This window comes from Podarcis filfolensis, assembly GCF_964270895.1.
Source record: "Podarcis filfolensis genome assembly, chromosome: 3".
Lineage (NCBI taxonomy): Eukaryota > Metazoa > Chordata > Lepidosauria > Squamata > Lacertidae > Podarcis > Podarcis filfolensis.
The window spans coordinates 14118956-14137643 of NC_139606.1; the positions used below are offsets into that span (position 1 = coordinate 14118956).

The 18688-nt window shown below is 44.2% G+C and overlaps 1 protein-coding gene and 1 long non-coding RNA gene across 7 annotated transcripts in view; one reads left to right on the top strand and one right to left on the bottom strand.

The window, feature by feature from the left end:
- LOC310759585 (uncharacterized protein) overlaps positions 1–18688 on the top strand; it is a 36352-nt gene that overhangs the window by 15699 nt on the left and 1965 nt on the right. Inside the window, exons 2-3 of one of the 5 annotated variants that reach the window (XM_083606869.1) lie at positions 407–464; positions 1425–1536. In XM_083606869.1, the coding sequence (XP_083462995.1) occupies positions 407–464; positions 1425–1536 (170 nt within the window). Of the gene's footprint in view, positions 1–406; positions 465–1424; positions 1537–9645; positions 9977–11755; positions 11970–18688 lie in introns of those variants that run through there. The other 4 variants (XR_014546427.1, XR_014546429.1, XR_014546426.1 and 1 more) reach the window with 4 other exon arrangements.
- On the bottom strand, positions 5512–9311 carry LOC310759598. Of its 2 annotated transcripts, none has more exons than XR_014546449.1 (2): positions 8879–9311; positions 5512–8229 (listed from the first exon to the last, which is right to left on the bottom strand). It is a non-coding gene; the product is annotated as an uncharacterized lncRNA (long non-coding RNA). The 2 variants fall into 2 exon arrangements; XR_014546450.1 differs by lacking the exon at positions 8879–9311 and adding an exon at positions 8351–8704.

The following is an 18688-nucleotide window of genomic DNA, read 5'->3' on the forward strand; positions in this document are numbered from 1 at the left end:
AAAGGAAGGGCATTTTTTTAATTAATAGAAGAGAGGTCTTGATGCGATGTTCCAAGTGGAGCAAAAGGACTTATGTTCACCACCCATCAGCCTACAGACTCCCCAGTATTCTGAGAAAAGTATCCTTTTCCATGTGCTCTGCACAAAGTATTTTCCGCATGTCAGAGAATCTGGAATGACTCCCAAACATGTGGGAAGATAATGTCTGATATGAACAGATTTTTTTTTTTAAAAAAACCAACATCTTGTTAACAAGCACTTGCCGGCTTTGTTGGAATCATCTTAAGGAGACTCCCTTTAGTTAATGTGCTTTTTTAAAAAAAAGTATTTTATTTGGCCTTGGAATGCTCATATTATATGGTGGTGTTTTTTGTTACTCCCCGCCCCCCCCCCCAATCCTCTCCAGACAAATTTCATTGTATTGTTGCTCCAGGAAATTCTGACTCATGGAATGCTCTTAATAGGTAAGCTTCCTTTTTCAGAACATTTGAAAAACTGCCTGGTAGAATCTATAGATAACTGAAACCCTGTTAACCCTAGGGTAATTAACAGGGGAAACAGTTAGATGTAGCTAATGACCGCTCCCCACATTAAATGGGGGGTGCCCTTTGCGTGGTCATGCGCAGCCCCCTGGACCTTATGTGGCACCATTAGCACAGGCTTGGCTTCGCCTTCCCCAGGTGGGATACCTGGAGGTCTCCGCCTACCTCAGCCAGTTGCCCAATCTCGCCTGGGGAGGCATTGCCAAGATGATCAGGCCAGGTAGGGGGAGGGACCACCTGTCCACACAATAGGGGGAGGATCTTACCTGGGAATCGTCACATATGAAGTGCCAACTCCATCAAAATGCTGATGCTTCTTCTTAAAGCTGATGTAGAGGAAACGCTTGCCAAGCACTTAACCACAGATTAGTAATCAAAACAGGGGCATGGATTTGTGCCTGCTCAAATTTCCATGGTCTTTCTTAACTATGGTTTGCTGTAACCGTATTTACTTGAGTCTAATGCGCCATCAAATCTAATGCACACCTCAATTTTCAGAACCTTGAAATAATAAAAAAGTATTTGCTGGTGAATGTAAATGTGCCATCGAATCCGATGTGCACCTTAATTTCTGTAATGTAATTTGGCCAAAAAATGTGAGCAGAAAGAAACATATTAGGCTTTAAAATGAATCTTGAGAGGTTTAGTTTAACTGCTTAATCTCTCTTCTGATGTGTTTTATACTGTAATTGCTTTAAATTGTCACAGTTGCATCTGTGTTACGCTTTTGTTGCTTTTATGAGCTGCTGATTAAGTACTGCTCTGTGATTATATATTAGTTTATGTACCCCCACCCTAGGAGAAGAAGGTAAGGTGAGAAATACTAGAAATAATTTTTTAAAAAAATGATTTTATGGTTCATAGTCCTTGATTTTTATGTAGGTCACCTGGAGAACTTTGCTTATGGGGCAGCACAGAATACCACAAGGAAACAAACAAACAATAAATCACTGAGTCATCTGTTCGCTATTGCTCAAAAGAACTGGGATGAAAGGTAGATCCAATTTCCCTGCGAGTCACAGTATGCCCGCGGAACAAGAATCAGATGTTACTGTTTTCACTTCAAAAACTTGTGCCTGCATTTGCAACATAACAACTGCACCCTTTTTATGTCAGGTTGTCAACTCTCTTTGCATGTTTCCCTTCGACCTGTATGAAAATGTCACCAGAGCTAAACTGAGCTGTTTTTCACGCCCGCTACCCCATAAACAAGAGAAAGCAGGACAGTCATTAAATTTTATGAATGGAATCCATCTTTTCAGTCCACCAGAGGTAGCGTTCATAGTGGTGCATTTCGAAGCTTTTAAAGGCTACAACACCATAAGGACTAGACTAGAGCTTGTCCTTGGTTATCATTGCGTGGACAGGCGGAGTCCCCAGATCCCGCGCGGTCCCCCCGTCATGTGGAATAACGACTCAAGACAACGTGCTATGGGATTAAATTGGCCACAACTTTATTAAATTTCAAATGTGGGTAGACCTTGGCTCAGGCATTGGGCGTTCTCCCTCCCCAGTCCCCCGCCGGAGACCTAGGGAGCATCAGGGTTATCCAGTGTGTGTGTGGGGGGGATGGGCCGGCTCTGGAGAACATATGTTCAAGCAGAGATAGCCGCCCCCGTAACGCCGCCGCCGCAGGGGAGAGCAATGACGACCTTTCGGCGTACGGTCAAAGCCTCCCTTCAGAAAACCCCTTTAACGGGGAACCCTGGTATCGCCGCCGCAAAGAGGAAGATGGACAAAAGGATTCCGCCCAAGGCCTGATACCGCCAAAGTTGTGACGTTTTGCTATGGGAAAGGCGAAACCTGCCAATGCAGGGAAATTCCTTTCCGGCCCTTTAACAGCGACCTTAACGTAGCAGCGCCCGCATACCTGTGAAGAAAAGTTAACCTGCAAAACCTGTGAAGAAAAGTTAACCTGCAAAATAAGACATTAACTGAGGGTGGGTAGGGTGGGAGAAGCTCTGGAGCCAAGTGAGGATTCCCAGGTAAGATCCTCCCTCTATTGTGTGGGCAGGTAATCCCTCCCCTACCTGGCCTGGTCTACTTGGCAACGCTTCCCCCAGATGGGATTGGACAACTGACTGAGGTAGGCGGAGACCTCCAGGTATCCTACCTGAGGGAAGGCAAAGCCAAGCCTATGCTGTTGGAGCCGCTCCAGATCTAGGGGCTGCACGCGTCCACGCAAAGGGCGCCCCCCATTTTAAGCGGGGAGCGGTCATTACAGCTTTCTTTTGAACTCCAAGGGGCTGATGTTCAGCTGAAAATACCTTGCTTATATAGGGAAATATGCACAGACATACTAACATGTCTCGGCGCAATCTTAGGTGCTTTTGGAGATGCTTCCTCAAACTCACCTTCTGTCCAATTCTGTCTGATTCATTTTTGGTTGGGAAAGAATCCATAGCTGGATGCTCAGACTCTTCTGTAAGACAGCCGAGTCATGGACAGGATTTGGGGTTTGCCCAGAGTTGTTAACCTTCTTATCCCAAGATGAAGGTCTGGCAGTAATGAAGGTTTGGCAATGGATTGGATGTAGGTGAAGCCATACTTGGAGTGGATTCACTGAAATCCATGTGACTTAAGTTCCATTGACTTCAGTGGATCTAAGTCTGGAGCCCACCTTCTCTTCGGAGGAGTGGGATGCTTAGAAGATGCATAACATACCCTCCAACATTTCTCAGATGAAAACAGGGACATCTTATTCCGTGCTATTTTTCTAGAAAAAGAGGGGCTGGAACTCACTATGAACGCCTCCCTTGTTCTCTTATAATGGCAATGGCACACATCTGAGAGGTGCCAGAACTGAGTTGCTGTGAGTTCTGGCTGGAAAAATGCAGTTTCTATTTTACATCAGTGTCACCCCTCCCCAGACCATCGATATACACGCACTGCCAATTCAAAGGGTTGGTGCTGACCTTTAAAGCCTTAAACGGCCTTGGCCCAGTATACCTGAAGGAGCATCTCCACCCACATCATTCAGCCCGGACACTGAGGTCCAGTGCTGAGGGCCTTATGGCAGTTCCCTCACTGAGAGAAGGGGGGTTACAGGAAACCAGGCAGAGGAATACAGGAAAGGGATGTGGCTGACTGAGCTGCCTCAATGGTTGTTACCAAGTGCAGTATGTAACAATACTGTACCGGCAAATGTCTTGGTTATATGTGGGAGACTTAGACAATATATGGTAAAACTTCCACCAGCCTACCTTGGGCATCAGAGGCTGTTTTCAATGTAGCACCTCCATGTCAACAACGTAGTCTCTATGGTTGGTGGCCATGACTGCCGAAGGGCCCCCATGTGACTGTGCGAGCTAGGTCCCCTTAGGCCATTCCTGCCACCACCATCACTGTAGTCTGATGTGTTGATCCATACCAGTCGGAGGAGCTGAGGAGCACAGTGGAAGCAGCTGGTGCCTCACTCCTTTCCCCAGAGGTCCCGCTGCACCACTGTGAGGAGCTGTGCTGCCCCCTCTTCCCCCTGCCCCACACTTCCCCACCCCCTTCCCCTGTTTGCAGAATTTAGGACTCCACATGATATTGTGAGAAGTCATGGTGGCTTAAGGGTTTTCATGACAGTCCTGGCATCTGGAGTGCCGAGGAAAGAGTACACCTAAACAGTTTTTTGGAACAGCTTTCAATTTGTTCAGACAGTATACTTTAAGTTTAACTGCCATGCCAGTTACTCTAGTCCTGGGTGAACTACAACAGCGGGGAGATGCCTTTTTCAGACCGAGGGCTGCATTGGCCTCTGGGTAACCTTCCAGGGGCCACCTGCCAGTGGTGGGCAAGGCCCGAGACAAAAGAGGTTGGAGCAAAAAATGTAGATGCCAACTTTGTGCAGCAGGCTAGTTTTGTCACACACTCTCACAGGCCTTTTTAGATCAACAGTATCGAAGCAATGATTCTTCAACACCAACTTCATTGGATTGGTCGTGTTGTTCCGATGTCTTCCAAAGCAAGTATTCTATTCCCAACTTAAGAATGGAAAGCGAAACACCAGTGGACAACAAAAGAAGTTTATAGACTCCCTCAAAGCAAATCTTTAAAAATGTTGTATAAACACTGACTACTGGGAAACACTGGCCTGCGAGCAGTGGCGTAGCGTGGGGGGTGCGGGGGGGCCAGCCGCACCGGGCGCAACATCTGGGGGGGCACGCTCGCACTCGCAGCTCTCTGCCCCTACCTGGCTCACTCGGGTTAGGGGGCGCAAATTACTTGCCTTGCCCCGGCTGCTGACAACCCACGCTACGCCACTGCCTGCGAGTGCTCCAGTTGGAGAATAGCCTTTACCAAAGGTGTCATTGACTTTGAAGAAACACGAACTCAGGGCGAAAAGGAAAAATGATCTAAGAAGAAGGCACATTTGGCAAATCCTCACCATGATAAACTCCTGACTGGAAACCTTTGTCTCTATTGTGGAAGGATGTGTGGATCCAGAATTGGCCTCCACAGTCATTTACAGACACACTGCTAAGACTGCATTCATGGAAAACAATCTTACTCAGCCATGAAGAAGAAATCTCTATCCAGGCATACAAGCAAGTGGCATTATCAACATTCAAGGATGCATTCAAGGCAGGTAAAAACACTCAAGGAAGGTGGTGTCATGAGACAGGCTGTAGGGGTTGAGGAAAGCACCCTGTGCCAGATAGAGAGGCCTGAAGATTTGATCCTGGTTCTAAGGTTTCCCATAATTGACCTAGAATACCAGTGAAGCCACAGTGGTTGCTCCTGGATGCTGTTACTGGAAAATTGCACTTTCTCATATGTATGTGTATATATATATATATATATATATATATATATATATATATATATATGAAGGCTAGGCTTTATTAATTATTTGAACAATGCAGCCTATCGTGAAGGCACCTGCTTAGAGCAAAGAAATAGTTTTGTAGCTCTAAAATCTCCCCCCCACACACACATTGTTGCCAAAAAGGTAAGGATTAACAATGAATGACGAGAACAATTTTATATTAAAAAAGTAAATACAAACAGCAATTTATTTGGCAGAAAGAGCCACTTCCCATTTCTGGAGCATGTTAAACTGAAGATTATTGACCTCTGCAGCTGCTCTGGGCGCCAATGTAATATTTTATATGGCCCCATCAAACCTTTTTTTTTTTTAATAGGTAAAAATGTTGATTGCTCACAGCTAAATACCAGGAGCTTGTGAACATGCCAACTGGAAAGCATTAGCTTTCCTCAACGGTCCCAACTGCACAGCCAGCATATGGTTTTCTTCACCAGTCAGCGGACCCTGTGGCAAAGGACAAGCAGTCGGCAGGGTTTCTGTCAGCATCTGTTGAAACAAGATGGCGGGGAACTAGGTTCTCCCTAGAGGTGTGGTCCTTCAGATTTCCAGAGCAGTTGTTTCAGCTCAGTTGCTTAGGAACACTAGAAGACAACAATAACAAAGAGTATTGTGGCATCTTCAAGACAAAGGTTGAGACCCAACATTATGTCAGGATATGTTAGGCTCCACCCAATTTGCTCCGGAGAGACCCAACTAGACAGAGCAGATCTTGGTGTGTGTGCATGTGCAGGGTGCTACAGTGGGGAGCAGAGGAAATGGAAGTCCTGTCTGTAGGAGTAGGAAGGTCTGTTACACAAAAAGGACACCCCAATTGTATTTCACACTAACACATGTAGAATGGCATACACTTTCAGGGATGAGACCAGGGTTTCCCAAACTTGGTTCTCCAGCTGTTTTTGGACTAGAATTCCCATCATCCCTGACCACTGGTCCTGCTAGCTGGAGATGATGGGAGTTGTAGTCCAACAACAGCTGGAGACCCAGGTTTGGGAAAACCTGGAGTAGACTCTGATCAAGGACTTGCCAATGGGCACATCTGCAGACAATGAACATGTTCTGGTACAATACATATGCTATGGAACTGTCTCCCAGCTGAGATTTGACAGGCATCCTCCTTTTGACATTCAAGTGACCCTTGGACTTTTTTGCGCTGGCAGCCCTTGTAGCTGCGCAATTTATTTATTTTTTCAACAGATATTCAGGAATATTCTTTTAAAAAAATGTTACTTTGAATATTTTTATTAGGAATTTCAACATAACAATTTATCAAAAACATCATCCTCACCCCCCATTTTTTCCCTCCCCCAAAAAGACCCCCCCCCGACTACCCTCAGCTCCTTTCTCTGGTTTTTCAGCACATGTTATTCTCTGCATATTATAAAATTGTAAAGATCCTTAGTTTATCTATCTATATATTACCAATAAGAAGTTTGTGAATGTTTATTCAAAAGTAGCTGTGCAATTTTTGATTAGCCAGTCACCTTGATGATTATCAGTAGTTTAAAATTTAATTAATCTATTTAAATGATAATTTATATTTTATGATACGACAGCATAGACACGCTTCTATTAAAAATAAATTGATGTATTGATGTCAGATGATTGACAGATGGGAAGCCCAACCCACCTGTCCAAGTTGGCGCATGGGATGGTGAGGGAGGTAAGGATCATATCTTCCCAGAGAATCCAGTTCCCCACCTCTGAGTTAGCAATTGCACTGGGAGAGCAGTTTTTCTTGTTACACAGGAAAAGGACCGAAGAAACACCTTTATTTCATTCAATTGGCTCTAATTCTTAATGCTAAAAGGCAACGTTTTGTATGAAGAACCAAGCATTCCCACACTATCATTTGCATTAAGCCATATTGCTAAGAGTTGAAGCTGCAAATGGAATCACATGGCCTTCAGGTTCTTTGCCACAATTGCTGTGCTGTGATTTAATCTCTTTGGTTGAATTTAGGGTGAATTTAATTCTGGTTATTATTGTTGTCACTTGGAGTACCGTTGCACGCTTAATAGCTTTCGCAGTGTCCTGAGTAACGGATACCACTGGTAGACAACAACAAAGAAATTTGCATGCCTTGTGGTCAGAATGTTGGAATACTCCAAACCTTGAAATAATATTCATCTGAATATCAGCTGAAACCATACGCTTTAACTCTTGTAACTTGTAAAGGTTTAAGTTGTGTATTCTAAGGAAGGGTGGAAAAAAATGTACAGTTCACGTTTTAATGTGAACCTATTCAGTTCATACTTCCCAAACCAATATGCAAGCTAAAACAGCTCTCCTTTGAAATTCACGCTGACCTGAATTTTACAGCATCATTCTTCACAAAGAAAGTGAACAAAAATGTGGAGGATAAACGTGTATATTTGTGAAAATGCAGCACAAAACTGCATTCCATTAGGGGGAAATTGCTCGGGGGGAGAGTGTTTATTATCGGCAAAATTTAATTCTAATAGGACAAACAGGGCTTAAAATATATATATTAATTTTTAAGAATAGGAAAAATGGGGCTTTGCATAGGATGTTGGGTGTTTTGGAGTGGTGGTGAAGGTTTCAGAGAAGGTCTGTGAGAGGAAAAGTTTGAAGCATGAAGGGTATGTCACAAATTGTCCTTCAGCTGTTTTGGCCTCGGAGTACTTTATGCATACCAGCTCCCATTAGAAAATCGTCTCCTTTCCTCATATTCCCATATCTCTCTCTCTCTCTCTCTCTCTCTCTCTCTCTCTCTCTCTCTCTCTCTCTCTCTCTCACGTTGTGGAAGAGCCTGGGAAAATGTAATGACTTATGACCGGGTTCACCTCAAGAGCCTGCTGTGTTGAAGGAAGCATATTCAGCAATCGCGGCAGGGGACGCCTTTATAAATATCTGGAAGAAAGCAGAGTAGGTCCGCTTATTGATTAAATCTGCCGATACCAAGGACAGTGGGGGGTAAAGGGTGGGAAGGAGTGTGACTCAGAGAGATTAATCTTCAAATTAAATACATTACCTTGTGGTATTCGTTGCCCTTTCGAGAATAGGCCGTTGTGTATCCTTAGCAGTTTATTTGCCTACGAAAGCTGGGTTCAGAGGCAGCATCTGGTTTTCAGAGGTTTCCCATTGTTTTTATTCAGTTCTCCAGCTGGGATGGTTAAGGCACTTCAAAGTCAGGCTTGGATTAGAATTCAGAACTTTTTCAGCTAGCCAGGGTTTTGATGGTCACACTGCACAACTTCCTTGATGCCGTTTCGCCAGATCTTCCTTATGGAATATTTTGGGTTTTGGCAACAGATTTTGACTTTAGAGCAGCTATACAGCAGAATGACCACACACATGTTGAAGCAATCGTGTCATGTACATCTCATCTTGAAATTCTTGTACTTCCTACTTGATTGTCTATCAGTGCAAACAGATTGTAGCATAAGCCAATGAACATCACCAGGTACTTGGTGGAGTAAGATAGCCCAGTGAATGCAGTCATTTTAGACTGTTCATGAAGCATGACCCAAGGATACAGTAGGGAACAATAATTACTCACCTGTCTTCCCTCTTGATCCTGTTCTCTGAAGGAGTGAAGTGTTCCAATGATGCCATTGTAGTTGCTGTTTTAGTTTATTTATGCTTTTCAGATTTATACATTTCACTAATTTTACAATCATTTTATCATTTCAAAACTTGACTTCCTTCCCCCTCTTTCGGTGGTTCCTTAAATGTATTTTTAATATCTTCTGCATATCCAAATCAACTTAATTTGCTCATTTATTCATCCACTTTAAATATATACTGTTATGAAACTGCAGGTTATTACAGTAATCCTGCCAATGTTCTTATCTGTTTACAATATATCTGTAAATATTCAGTAAACCATTTCCATTCTTTGTTGTCTTGATTTCTTATTTATCTGGAAAGTTTCATCATTTCTGCATATTCCATATGTTTTTGTATCCATTCTTCCTTTGCTGGGACTTCTTCTTCTTCTTTCCATTCTGGAGCAAGCAACATTCTTGCTGCTGTAGTTGCATACATGAATAAATTTCTATACAGTTTGGGTACTTCTGTTCCTATAATTCCCAAATAATGTTCCTATAATGTCGTGTGTTATTATTCATCATTCATATTATTATCAGCACCAGAATGAGATCATAAATGCCAATCTCTCTCCTTCAGGTGGACAACATCAGCACGAGGACATAATGACCAGTCTCTCTCCTTCATTGGCCACTATCAACATGAGGTCACAATGGCCAGTCTCTCTCTCTCTCTCTCTCTCTCTCTCTCTCTCTCTCTCTCCCTCCTTCAGGGAGGCAGCATCCTCATGAGGTCACAGTGGCCAGGAGAGGGTCAGAAAAACCAGATCACAGCAGGTTGTGTGTGCAGAGGGTAGATGCAGGTGTTGCCTGGCACCCCAAATTCAAGGGTGAGCCTTCAAAGTCCAGTAGCTGTTGCAGGATGAGGGCAGAGTAGAGAGAAGAGATGGACTAGGCAGCAGCTGATGGGCAAAGCAGCAGTAGAATAGCCAAGAGGAAACTACGGAAGAAGAGAGGAAGGATAGGAGGAGGCACCCAGCACATGGCGAGGAAGAGAGAAGGTAATTAGGACAGGAGTAGCAATGCTCACCTGATTTCTTATTCTTCTGGTAAGTTTCGCCATTTCTGCATATTCCATAAGTTTTTGTATCCATTATTCCTTTGCTGGGACTTCTGCTTCTTTCCATTTTGAGGAAAGTAACATTATTGCTGCTGTAGTAGCATACATGAATAAGTTTCTATACAGTTTAGGTATTTCTGTCCCTATAATTCCCAAAAAGAAAGCTTCTGGTTTTGTATACAAAAGTTATTTTAAACATCCTTTTCAATTCATTATATATCATTTATCATTAAATATCATTTCCAATAGCTTTAACAATGGCATTACTGGGAACTGGTTCAACGGTGCCATTGTTAAAGCCAGTGTTTGTTTTTTTTCCTGGGGGGATGCAGGGGTATCCCAATTTGAAGTATAAAATGGTGATTTTCTTGAGTCAAAATGAGAGCACCCCAAAACATTTCTTTAGGAGAAAAAAACGCTGGGAAAAGTGTGTGCAATTCGGTGGCATCTCCAAATGAAAGGCTTGTCAGAGATTCTGGAGAGCCTCTGCCCATCAGAGAAGGTGACAGTGGATTCTCATCAGGCGTAGGGAAGCTGTGACCCTCCATTGCCCATGCTACCTGGGACTGATGTGATATGGAGTCCGCAGAGTCCCACATCCCTGGACTAGTTGGGAAAGTGTTCTAGCACATTGTAATATGTGTTTATGTGTTCAGGGATGACCTGTGAACCCATAAGAGAAGGAACAGACTGTGTACAAATAGCACCATCCTACAGAGCCACTGTGGGGTGGGTTGGCGCTGTGGGTTAAACCACAGAGCCTAGGACTTGCCAATCAGAAGGTCGGTGGTTCGAATCCCCGCAACGGGGTGAGCTCTTGTTGCTTGGTCCCTGCTCCTAGCAGTTCAAAAACACGTCAAAATGCAAGTAGATAAATAGGTACCGCTGCGGCGGGAAGGTAAACGGCGTTTCCGTGCGCTGCTCTGGTTCGCCAGAAGCGGCTCAGTCATGCTGGCCACATGACCTAGAAGCTGTACGCTGGCTCCCTCGGCCAATAAAGTGAGATGAGTGCCGCAACCCCAGAGTTGTCCGCGACTAGACCTAATGATCAGGGTTCCCTTTACCTTTACCTTTACAGAGCCATCACTGGGTGCAGCCCTGTAGCTTGATGACGCTACATGTATAATGAGAATACAAGGTCAAATTTGTTGGAACAATGGAACTACTCGAATGCATCTCCAGCTCATTAAGGTTTTTGCAAATAGCAATCATGGATGTGTATGGATCTGGATCGAGACCCCAGGATGGTGCTGTCATTGAAGGCTTAGCAGGCACACCAGACAGGAAGCTAGGAAAAAACTTCAGTCTCTCTTAAGCAAAAGCAGAAGAGGAACCTTATGACTTCATCCATGAACCACTAAGTCCAGTGCCACCTAGGGACTACACCATATTATTGCACAGTCCACCCAGGAGGAAAGGTTAACCCTTTTCTTCCTGTGCCATTTTCCTGATGAAATCACCTGCCTCTGAGATGCTGTTTGTTCTGGCTGGAAATTATGTGTCCAAGTCATGCTAGCAAGTAATATTTTACTTGCCATTCATGCTGCAACTGGAACGATATTGTTTGCTACACAGGAAGAGCTGCACCCATTTAGGACTCATGGTTATTCAGTTTAATTTTGACAATGTTGCTTTTTTACTGCCTAATCAAGTGATCAGTCGGTTAAAGGCAGCACAGTTGATCAGCTGGAAATTTTAATCAGTTGGCATTCCCCAGGTTTCATGTGTCAACAAGAACATTATTAATTTCCCATTTCTTCTCCCTCAGACTTGTAAAAGGAACCACCCACAGCTTGAAAACAATGCACCCAGTGGCTTTCTTTCATTGCAGTCTTGAAAAAATAGATCAGGAGAGCAGGGGAGCAGAGTGTCTCAAAAAATAAATGCATATGGTTGATAAGGTCTTTGATAAACAGCATTTTGTGAGGAATAAAGAGGAAATAAAGAGATTGGAATTTTCCCCTCCATAGTGCCACAGTTATTATTATTACTATTATTCATTGAATTTATATACCCTATAGGTAAAGGTAAAGGGACCCATGACTGTTAAGTCCAGTCGTGACCGACTCTGGGGTTATGGCGCTCATCTCGCTTTATTGGCCGAGGGAGCCGGCGTACAGCTTCTGGGTCATGTGGCCAGGATGACTAAGCTGCTTCTGGCGAACCAGAGCAGCACACGGAAATGCCATTTACCTTCCTGCCAGAGCGGTACCTATTTATCTACTTGCACTTTGATGTGCTTTCGAACTGCTAGGTGGGCAGGAGTTGGGACCAAGCAATGGGAGCTCACCCCATCACGGGGATTCGAACCGCCGACCTTCTGATCAGCAAGTCCTAGGCTCTGTGGTTTAACCCACAGCGCCACCCGCGTCCCCATACCACCCTATATCCAGAGATTAAATATATTGCAAAGGAAGTAAGGTGATGTAGAGACACACATGCCCAATGTTGAAGAAAACCCGACTTATGCTTAACACACTAGGCTAATTGTTCGAGAACAGCTTATCCGTTTGGAAATGTGACCCCCATCAATATTGTCAAGGTCATTGGAACTGGTGTCGATTTGCTAAACAGAGGATTGGCTGGTAAAATGAAATATGTTTTGCAAGAAGCTCTGTTCCCATCACTTTAAGAACTGAAGCTAGAAACTGAGTATGTTGGAATAGAGAATGCTAACAATACTATGTACCAATGTTGTACCTTGTAGAGGACGTGTAATTGTAAGCTACTTTGGGATCCCATGCGGACTGAAAAAAAGGTTATATTCATAATAAATAAATAAAATAACACAAAGATGAAACAAATACCAAAATGTATTTGTTAATGTAACAGAAATGTAAATGAGATATAGCATGGCCTCAGCCCGGCATGCTCCAGGAGCGATGGCGAGGTTGTGCAACCTCGCCATCGCTCGCGGACCCGTTCTGGGGGCTGGGCTCGGGGGAAGCTTGGGCTTCCCCCGCAAGCTCCAGGAGCGATGGCGAGGTTGCACAACCTCGCCTTCGCTCCCGGACCACCAGCCCCAAGGCTAAAAACGAAGCCAGGACAGCTTGCGGGATCCATCCCGCTCGCTGTCATGGCTTCTTTGCTCTTTGGGGCTCGGGGGGGGGGGGGAGAAATATATTTTTTTTCTTTATCCCCCCCCCAAAAAAATAAGTGCGCCCTATAGGGCGAAAAATACGGTATCTGACTTTTAGAAGACATCTGAAGGCAGCCCTGTTTAGGAAAGTTTTTAATGTTTGATGTTTTATCGTGTTTTTAATATTCATGTTTTTAAAGAGGAGGGGCAGGGGTTGGACACAACCTCCCCTCCCAAGAACCCAGCCGCGTGGCTCCTTAAATGTGCTAAGCCACCCCCCCCCCCGACCAACTGGATTGGTTGGCCAGGGGCTGTGATGCGGCCAGGACTCCCTAATGGCATGGGGGCTTGGCCACGCCCCCGCTGCGTGCAGGGAGACCATGTGGCCTGCCCGCAACACTGCTCCACAAGGAAGTGGAGTGGCCTTGTGACCTGCCCAAAGTGGAAGGGGAAACCCAGCCATATGGGTGGGGTATAAGTAATAAATTATTATTATTATTATTATTATTATTATTATTATTATTATTATCCACTCATTTCCCTCCCTGCACATGCCCTATGTGAATAAAGTACTAAGTGGCGATTGCAATCTTGGTGTAGATCCACGTACAATACCATTGGGCAAGTGTGTGGATACACCTCCAACCCCAGTGCCAGGAGCGCCTACATCTGTTTTCAAATGGTGACGCTGTGGGGCGACACAGGACTCAGCTACATAGCTGCAAATAAAACCTTTTAAGTGTGTTGTAAAGTGCAGTATACCCATGTGACACTAGATGGTGACAGTGAGCTATGGCAAATTCAATATATTTTTCAAAACGTGTTTTGGTTTTTTAAAAAAGAATTTTCACAGCATTTTTTATATGCGTGTAGATTCCAACACAGAATGAAACTGCAATGAGCTTGTATATCTGAAATGGAATGAGTTTCTCGAGAAGCACGTTTCAGGGACAAAAAATATATATGCGGTAGATCTAGATTGTAAGTTGAGTATGAAGAAAAAGAAGTACTCGGCTCCACTGATTCTAGAACAAAGTGTCATGTGTGTGCAGCCCGAATTTACCTTTTTCCTTCTCTTTGTTTTTCTGGAGGACAAACTGCTTTAGTTCTGCTTTGGCTTCTTTGAAATCAATGTCACCATTTATAAAATGGTTTTATAATTTATAAAATACTTGATTGCATTTATATTTACTCGCAATCTCATTTATAGTTCAGAAGCCCCAAAATACTGTCTGTGGTTTAAGGCAGGATTCAGGACTGGGTAGCCTTCATTCGTAGAATGTTTAGGAAATGTGAGGGTTGAATTAAATAGATAGAGATGGATGGATGGATGGATGGATGGACGGACGGAAGGACAGACAGATAGACAGATAGGCAATGAATCCAGTTGGTGATCTTGAACACAGGAAAGAGCTTTTGAACCAGTGGACGTCTCCACTAATAGAAAAAGAGGGAATGCAATTCACTCCCACCCCTGTAGTTCTTCACATCACCTTCAACCGTTTTGGAGTTTTCTCCAGTTTTCTAAGGCTGATAGGTGGGGATCGGTGGCTGTGTGAGAAAATGATAATCAGAAATGCCCTATATTCTTTTTCTCTATTAGCAGAGGCATCTGCAGGATCAAAAGCCCTTCTGTAAGCACAAGGACACCTATCAGATCTCGATCTGTATATGTATGTGTATACGCATATTTTCTTTCTCATAGGCTAGTTTTGCAGATTCCAGACCTTAATAGGTCTCTTGACTGCACATCAAAACTCCATTATCACAAAGAACTGTTGCTAAATTCCTTTAAGACACTTACACTCATAGAGAAGTTTCACCAGCCTTCCTTATCGGAAAAGAGTCTTGGCTTGAAATCAAGCAGGCCTTTTGGGTTTAAAATCTGACAGGCTTCAAAGTCTCCGTTACGAGCACAAAAACTCAACCAATCCCATAGTGGAGTAGTGATTTTCCTGCCGCCCAGACTAGAGTATATCATGCTGTATGGATTAAGCAGCTTAGAGACTGGCAGCCATAAAGCATTCTCTGCAGGCTCTGATGTGGCTTTGGGGGAAAAAAAGTTTGGCAGGCACTTATGCCACATTTGCCTAACAACTAAAGCAAATTACTGGTAACATGAGAAACTTGCAAAGATCTTGCTGCCATTAAGAAGTTGCTTTTGAGACAACGGTATCGGCCCACCGATAAGGTATCATAAAAAAACCTACCATCTCCACCCTTTACCATCACCAGTTGCAGCTTAGTCAGAGACAGGGGAATGCCAGAAGGCAAAGATTCGTAAAAGGGAAAGGTAGATTGCAAAGAGGACTAGGCCATTTCAATTTGGAGTTGGAAGAAAGGCAAGCGGAAGAGAAATCATGCAGAAAGGTCACTTGGCCTTGAGACGGTAAGGGTCACCCAGCGCAACAGCACAGAAAGACCAGAGGTGGGAAATGAAAACTACTGGCTCTCTCATGATACAAAGAAAGGACTTTAACAGGGTGGCATCTTTTGATGTAAAGAATATTTTAAAGAAGAGCCTGCTTTTATTTAAGACAGACGCACACACTTCATTTTTGACCCCCAAGGCGGTTTGTTTGTTTCTTTTGCAGGAGATTTAACTGAGTCCCTGTGCAAGGACTTCTGCTTCTGCAATGGGGCTTTCCCACCTCTCCTACCCCTGGGTGCCCTACAAAGTTGGCTCAGGGTGTGTATGTGTGTCTGGAGACCCCTCAAAACATTGGATTGGGGAGGAGAGGGGGGAATCATTCCATCTGGCAAGCCGAAATGCTTGTGCTGACAGTCAGCAGCGCACAATATTGAATTCCTCCCATAGGGTGGCATCCAATTAAAAACTTCTGTTTTCACAAGGATTTCCATTTGCGCGACAGAAATCCCCCTCCTTCTCCTTTCCCCGTGCCATGTCCAAATCTGTTCCGGAGAGCTGGAAGGACTCCCAGAACAGATTTTTTGGGGGGGTGGGGGGGAGGAGTGGGCACATGGGGAGGGGAGAAAGTTGCATTGCGCAGTCAGAAGCCCTTGCACTAACGGAGCTACTTCATTTGATGCTTTTATTTATTTATTTTGTAACAATGTTTGTAACCTGCCAACTCATATGGGGGGGGGAATCATGGTGGTGTACAATAAAGTCAATTAAACTTCTTGAAATGTCATAAGATGTTGGCCCATTAATTCAACAGGGCATTCTCTGATAATTGCGTGAACAGGCAGAGTCCCCCAGATCCCGGGCGCCACCCCCCCCGTCAGGTGGAATAACGACTCAAGACAACGTGCTATGGGATTAAATTGGCCACAACTTTATTATATTTCAGATGTGGGTAGACCTTGGCTCAGGCATTGGGCGTTATCCCTCCCCAGCCCCCAGCCGGGGACATAGGGAACATCAGGGTTATCCAGTGTGTGTGGGGGGGCTCTGGAGAACATATGTTCAAGCAGAGATAGCCGCCCCCGTTATGCCGCCGTCGCAGGGGAGAGCAATGACGACCTCTAGGCGTAAGGTGAAAGCCTCTCCTCAAAAACCCCTTTAACGGGGAACCCTGGTATCGCAGCAACAAAGAGGAAGGGGGCGTGGGTCACCGCTGCACGCCCCCCCCATTCAGGGAAGATAGACTAAAGGATTCCACACGACGGAGTGAGCTCCTGTTGCTCTGTCAAAACTAGTAGTTTGAAAGCATGCCAGTGCAAGTAGCTAAATAGGTACCACTGCGGTGGGAAGGTAAACGGTGTTTCCGTGCACTCTGGTTTCTGTCATGGTGTTCCATTGTGCCAGAAGCGGTTTAGTCTTGTTGGCCACATGACCCAGAAAGCTGTCTGTGGACAAACGCCGGCTCCCTCAGCCTGAAAGTGAGATAAGCGCTACAACCCCATAGTCACCTTTGACTAGACTTAACTGTCCAGGAGTCCTTTACCTTTTACCTTTTAAAATGCTTAATGCCCTTCACTTTGTCAATGCATCCTCCTCATTCTCAGACAAATCAGCTGGCATTTTCCCTTTGCTTTCTAATTTTTCTCCCCAACTACAGGACATGGATACTTTATACCTAAAGCAGCCATGTCCAAAGTCCGTTTTGGAGGCCTAATCTGGCCTGCCAGTTCAACCCTAAAAATAGTTCAACAACTCTTTGAGGTGAAACCATAAAAAAATCTAATCAATCCTAAAAAAAAAAAAAAAAAGGTTAACAACTTTGGTCGGCCCTCATGACCTTTCACTTCATCAAATCTGGCCCTCTTTGACACCACTGACCTAAAGCATTTACCTTAGTGCTTTCCAGTAGTGAACAGCACTGTGGGGCTGTGTCTTTTAATTGACCTCCTGACAAGGGAGTCACTGCTGTTTACCAGGAGGAAGATGGGAATAGCAATGCAGCAGAGAGGTTAGTGCGGTGCCACCACACTGGTGGAGCCAACATGGCAGTGTTTGCACTGCACTGACCTTCCTGGTGCCTTGCCCATCGTGCTCTCCTTCCCAATAAGCAGCAACAACTCAGTTGTCAGGAGATCAGACAAGTGCTTCCAATCTATCCTGCCGTCCGCGGCTGGTACTGTGTACCCCAACCATCTCCCCCATGGCTCACAGAGATAATACTCAGTCCTGCTAATTAAGATCCTTTAACCTTCTGCATGCAAAGCATGAAGCTATGGTCCCTGTAACTGCACCCTTTTGCATTTATTATTCTTGTCTTTTATTCTAATTTTAAAGTCTTGGTATGTTTTGTAAGCTGCTCCCACCCCACCCCAAATTTTGTGTTTTGGGTGTTTGTAGTAAGCCACTTTGGACACTGTGGGAAAGTGGCATATAAATTGATTAAGCTAATCATGAACATTAATTGCCTCCACACTAATAATGTCTCCCTTTGCCCCTAATAATGCTCTTCAAATGGAAGTGATTTCCTGTGGGGAAGAAATACAGCCGTGTGTGTACATTTGCCCTCACTCTCGCCCCTCATATTTATTTATTTATGTTTTCATTTAAAAAAATACTTTGTGGTTTTCTTTCAATATTTCCCAATTAAGTTGCCTAAGGTAGGGGGAGAATGGCAAGATCCTCTCAGTATATTTTTTCTATAATTCTTTACAAGGTCCTCTGTGACTTTGGTTAATTGTCACATTGCATAGCCCTTTTATTTTTGTTCTTTAAAAAAGTGAAAGAGAACCTCGTTTACCTTAGGTATAGGAATTTTAATGTAGGAAGTGAGATGGTTTATTCATTCAAAAAATATTTTATGGGAACTTGTTCCAAGCTGAAGGAACTCGTGTAAAAACTCGCTCCCTGGGGAACCACTTTCTTGCAGTCTCACATCTGAAACAAAGGAGGAATTTTCTTTGGGTAAACTCAAAGCAGAAAGCTCAGGGTCACAAACTAGGATTTCCCTCGCCTGCAGGACAGCTTGTATACCAAAAGGCCCTCCATTTCCAGCAGATGTACGGAGACTCTGTTATATAACCCACACATTTGTTGTCCTGTCAGGCCAGGATGTGGAGTCAACCTCAGTGAAATTAAGGATAGCAAAAGGTCCTCCTCAGATCACAAGACTTTAATGAATTCAGAATGGATATTAAAGACAGCTCTGGAAGGTGGTCTAGTCACTCATTATTCTCCTGTGGGAAGGCTTTAGTGGT